The sequence below is a fragment of the Tyto alba genome, unplaced genomic scaffold (assembly GCF_018691265.1).
Source record: "Tyto alba isolate M040663 unplaced genomic scaffold, T.alba_DEE_v4.0 Super-Scaffold_15, whole genome shotgun sequence".
Taxonomy (NCBI): Eukaryota; Metazoa; Chordata; class Aves; order Strigiformes; family Tytonidae; genus Tyto; species Tyto alba.
In genome coordinates, this window is record NW_024881277.1 from 7,778,788 (window position 1) to 7,782,565 (window position 3,778).

Here is a 3,778-nt window from a genome sequence, read left to right on the forward strand (position 1 = left end):
CCTGTCTGTGCTGCCCTTATTCTTGCCCTCAGTCCCTCTGGGGAGGAGGGTTTCAGCTGCAGCTCAGACAATGAAAGATTGGGTCTTGCCCTGTAGATGTGTCCAGGGGAGCAAAGTGCCCCAGCCCATCCTAACCAGAGGGCTCAGGGCAACACAGTGCCTGGGGCCGGGGAATGAGCTGGCTCTGTCTGCTCACTGCAGCTGTGGCACAGCCAACAGTCTCTCTGGGGTTGTCCTCCTGGAAGATGCTGAAGAGCACTTCTGCATTACTAGTGAATTATAGCTGACATGAACTGTTGATTTCATACCTTTTCTGTCATACCCTCTGCTGTAGAGAAGGGCTGACTCCTCCAGAGCCAATGGGCCAAGGCCACTGCTGCTGGAAAGTCACTCAGCCTGCACAACCCAGAGGCTCAGCCTGAGAGACGAGCAAGGAGGGAGGTAATGTGTGTTTGGGTGGGGACAGGGGACAGAGAAAGGGAGCATTGAGTAATTCATAAAAATTTACTCACAGAACTCTGCCCCAAATTGTAACTGTCTTTTTCCCCCTGGACAGGACTCCATGCTCAGAGGCAGCAGATGTCCAACAGCAGCTTCATCACCCAGTTCCTCCTCCTGGCATTCGCAGACACTCGGGAGCTGCAGCTCCTGCACTTCTGGCTCTTCCTGGGCATCTACCTGGCTGCCCTCCTGGGCAACGGCCTCATCATCACCGCCATCACCTGCGACCACCACCTCCACACCCCCATGTACTTCTTCCTCCTCAACCTCTCCCTCCTCGATCTGGGATCCATCTCCACCACTGTCCCTAAAGCCATGGCTAACTTGATCTGGGACACCAAGGCCATTTCATATGCAGGATGTACTGCCCAAGAGTTTCTGTTTGCCTTCTTGATGTCAGCAGAATTTTCTCTTCTCACCATCATGGCCTATGACCGCTACGTTGCCATCTGCCAACCCCTGCACTACGGGACCCTCCTGGGCAGCAGAGCTTGTGTCCACATGGCAGCAGCTGCCTGGGGTAGTGGGTTTCTCAATGCCGTGCTACACACAGCCAATACATTCTCACTACCACTGTGCCAAGGCAATGCCATTAACCAGTTCTTCTGTGAAGTTCCCCAGATCCTCAAGCTCTCCTGCGCCAACTCCTTCCTCAGGGAAATTTGGGTTCTTTTGGTTGGTGCCTGTTTAACATCCGGGTGCTTTATTTTCATTGTGGTGTCCTATGTGCAGATCTTCAGGGCCGCGCTGAGGATCACCTCTGAGGAATGGCACAAAGCCTTCTCCACGTGCCTTCCGCACCTGGCTGTGGTCTCCCTGTTTGTCATCACTGCCATGTTTGCCTACCTGAAGCCCCCCTCCATCTCTTCCCCTTCCCAAGATCTGGAGGTGGCTCTTCTGTACTCAGTGGTGCCTCCAGCAGTGAACCCCCTCATCTACAGCATGAGGAACAAGGAGATCAAGGATGCCATTAGGAAAGTGATTTCATGGCTATTTATCAATACTGTTAAGTTTCCCTCCTCTCTGCAGAAGTGACTCGTAGGGTATCCCATGCTAGGTCTATGCTTTTTTATTATTATCATTAACATAATTTGAATTATCATCACAATTTTTGTTATCATTCTCATTTTTATAGTTATCATTATTGTTTTTGGTAATCTGTGGTTGTTTTTTTCCTACACAAATGTTTAGATTCAACTCGCTTGTACTGAGATATGACTCTGCTCTGTCTCCTGGAGCCTGTATAAACTATGTCTAACACTGGGTCAGAGCTGACTCTCTCATAGGATATCTACAATAAAATGGGATCTTCCCAGTGCACTGCCGAAAGGTTAGGGTCTTCTACCAAAGCTGGTGCTAGGAATAGGCACAAGCAACTGCTCCCTGAGTGTCAGTTTACTCCATGTAGTCAGGGGCCAAGAGCTCAATGTCATGGCATCCATGTTTAGTGACAGTGGAGATGGTGAATGGTCGCTGAATTCCATTTCCATGGTTGTCCCACAGTGATATGCAGATGAAGTCCTTAAGGAGGGGAGCCTGGAGCTGCCTGAAGAGCACAGGGTATCTCCATGAACAGCAGGTGCCTGGGGCGGGCAGGGACTGGAGCCCCATAAATTGAGAGATCACCCAAGGTGGGAGTCACTCAAAGGGAAAGTGCTAAATCCAGGTATCTTCAGGAAAACAAGGACTCTGCAATCCCAGAGGAGGCCATGGGGACGCAGCAGGCGCAAGGAAAGGAGGCTGCAGAGCGATTCATCTCACCTTCAGGCACAGCCAAACACCCCTGCTCCCCTTGGAAATGCACCATAGTCCCTCCCTTCAAGCACTGCCACCTCCACAGACCCTTTGGGAGGGGGTTTGAAGCAGTGATCCCTAAAGATCCTGGGGCCATATGGAGAGCACAAGGAGGGGGCCAGGAGAGGCTGCCCAGAGCAGAGTAAGGATGGGGGGAGATCAGAAGGGAGGTGACCTGGGCTGGGCAACGGCCTCCAATGGAAAAATGATGATGTTCAGCTAAATCAAGGCAATGTCCAGACTCTGGGTCTGTTGGTTGTTGCTGAGCCACAAGTCCTTGCTGTCCTGGTGCTCCAGCAGGCCAGTGAAGGTGGCTGAGGAAGGAGTGGTGCCCCCAGGCTCTTGGTGCTGTTGTCCTCCTGTGTGGAGCTGGCCACAACAGCCTGCCTGCATGGCCCTAGGGGTCCCAGTGAGGTCATGCTTGGAGAGTAGGTTGCAATTAGCATTGCTCTGAGTCGGTGTGATGGATGATCTGGGTGGGAATCACAGAAGGCAAGGACAAGAAGCAGGAGGTGAAATTTCAAATGAGGTTTTGAGGAAAGAAAAGAACCCCAAACCCACAATGACAGTGGGCCAGCACTGGGCCAGGGGCCTGTGAGTTTCAAAACTCTAATTTCTAAAGAGTTTAACAGGGAAAAAAATCATCATGATTAGAGCTAGCTCAGGAGAAAGCACTGACCAATCTGATCTAACTGTAAACTTATCCCTGATCAGAGCAGCCCGCGGTGCTAGAGACGTCCAGAGGTCCCTTCTGACCAAAACCACTGTAGAGGGATGGGCTGGGCAGCGTAGGGAGGAGAGTGGACACTGCTCTGTGCTGAGGTGTAGGAAGGACCTTGTACGGAGTGCGAGACCGGAGTTAGACCTCACACAGATGCGATGAATGTCGTACTCTCTTTATTAGTCCAGGGTACATATATTTATACAGACAACGCTAAATATTATGCCTACTAGTCACTAGCTGATTGGCTTAAGCTCTAAGGTCGTATTCGCATGGTCCACCTACTTGCAGTTAGCTAACAGCACAAGCTTCTCATAACACTAAGTTTCTCAGGCCACTATTTCTAATTCCTCTTAACCTGTTTTCGACACACCACGGTACACAGGCTGAAGCGTCCTTGACATTCTTCATGTATCAGCAGCTGCGAGCAGCTGCAGGCAAACCCTAGTGAGGCCCAGCATCAGCGAGGCAGCATCAGCCCCTAGAACAGGCTCTGATCGTACAATTGCTCGGTGGGCTCAGGACCCTTGTCTCTGAGCCATTCTCCAACAAGTCCCCCTTTTTCTTTTTGTACGAGCAGAGTCTGCCTTAACGTTCATTCAAAGACTTTCTTAATACCTGATAAAGCACAACTTAAGCATGCAAGCTTACAGTCTATTGGCTAAAGGCAGTTATCACACCCCCCACCCCACCCGGAAGTGCTGTGATAGGTCTGCATCGTTAATTGACGTGTATAAACTAAGTCTACTTTAGATTTAGTTT

The 3,778-nt window shown here is 50.7% G+C and overlaps 1 protein-coding gene across 1 annotated transcript; it reads left to right on the forward strand.

Annotated features, from left to right (window-relative positions):
• Positions 1–579: 579 nt before the first annotated feature.
• LOC122153073 (olfactory receptor 14C36-like) lies at positions 580–1,536 on the forward strand. The gene has a single exon (XM_042789186.1). The coding sequence runs from the start codon at positions 580–582 to the stop codon at positions 1,534–1,536; it is 957 nt and encodes a 318-aa protein (XP_042645120.1).
• The last annotated feature ends 2,242 nt before the right edge of the window (positions 1,537–3,778 follow it).

What these genes read in the sequence shown, in the direction of transcription:
- LOC122153073 (XM_042789186.1), top strand. Translation starts at nt 580, where the DNA reads ATGTCCAACAGCAGCTTCATCACCCAGTTCCTCCTCCTGGCATTCGCA.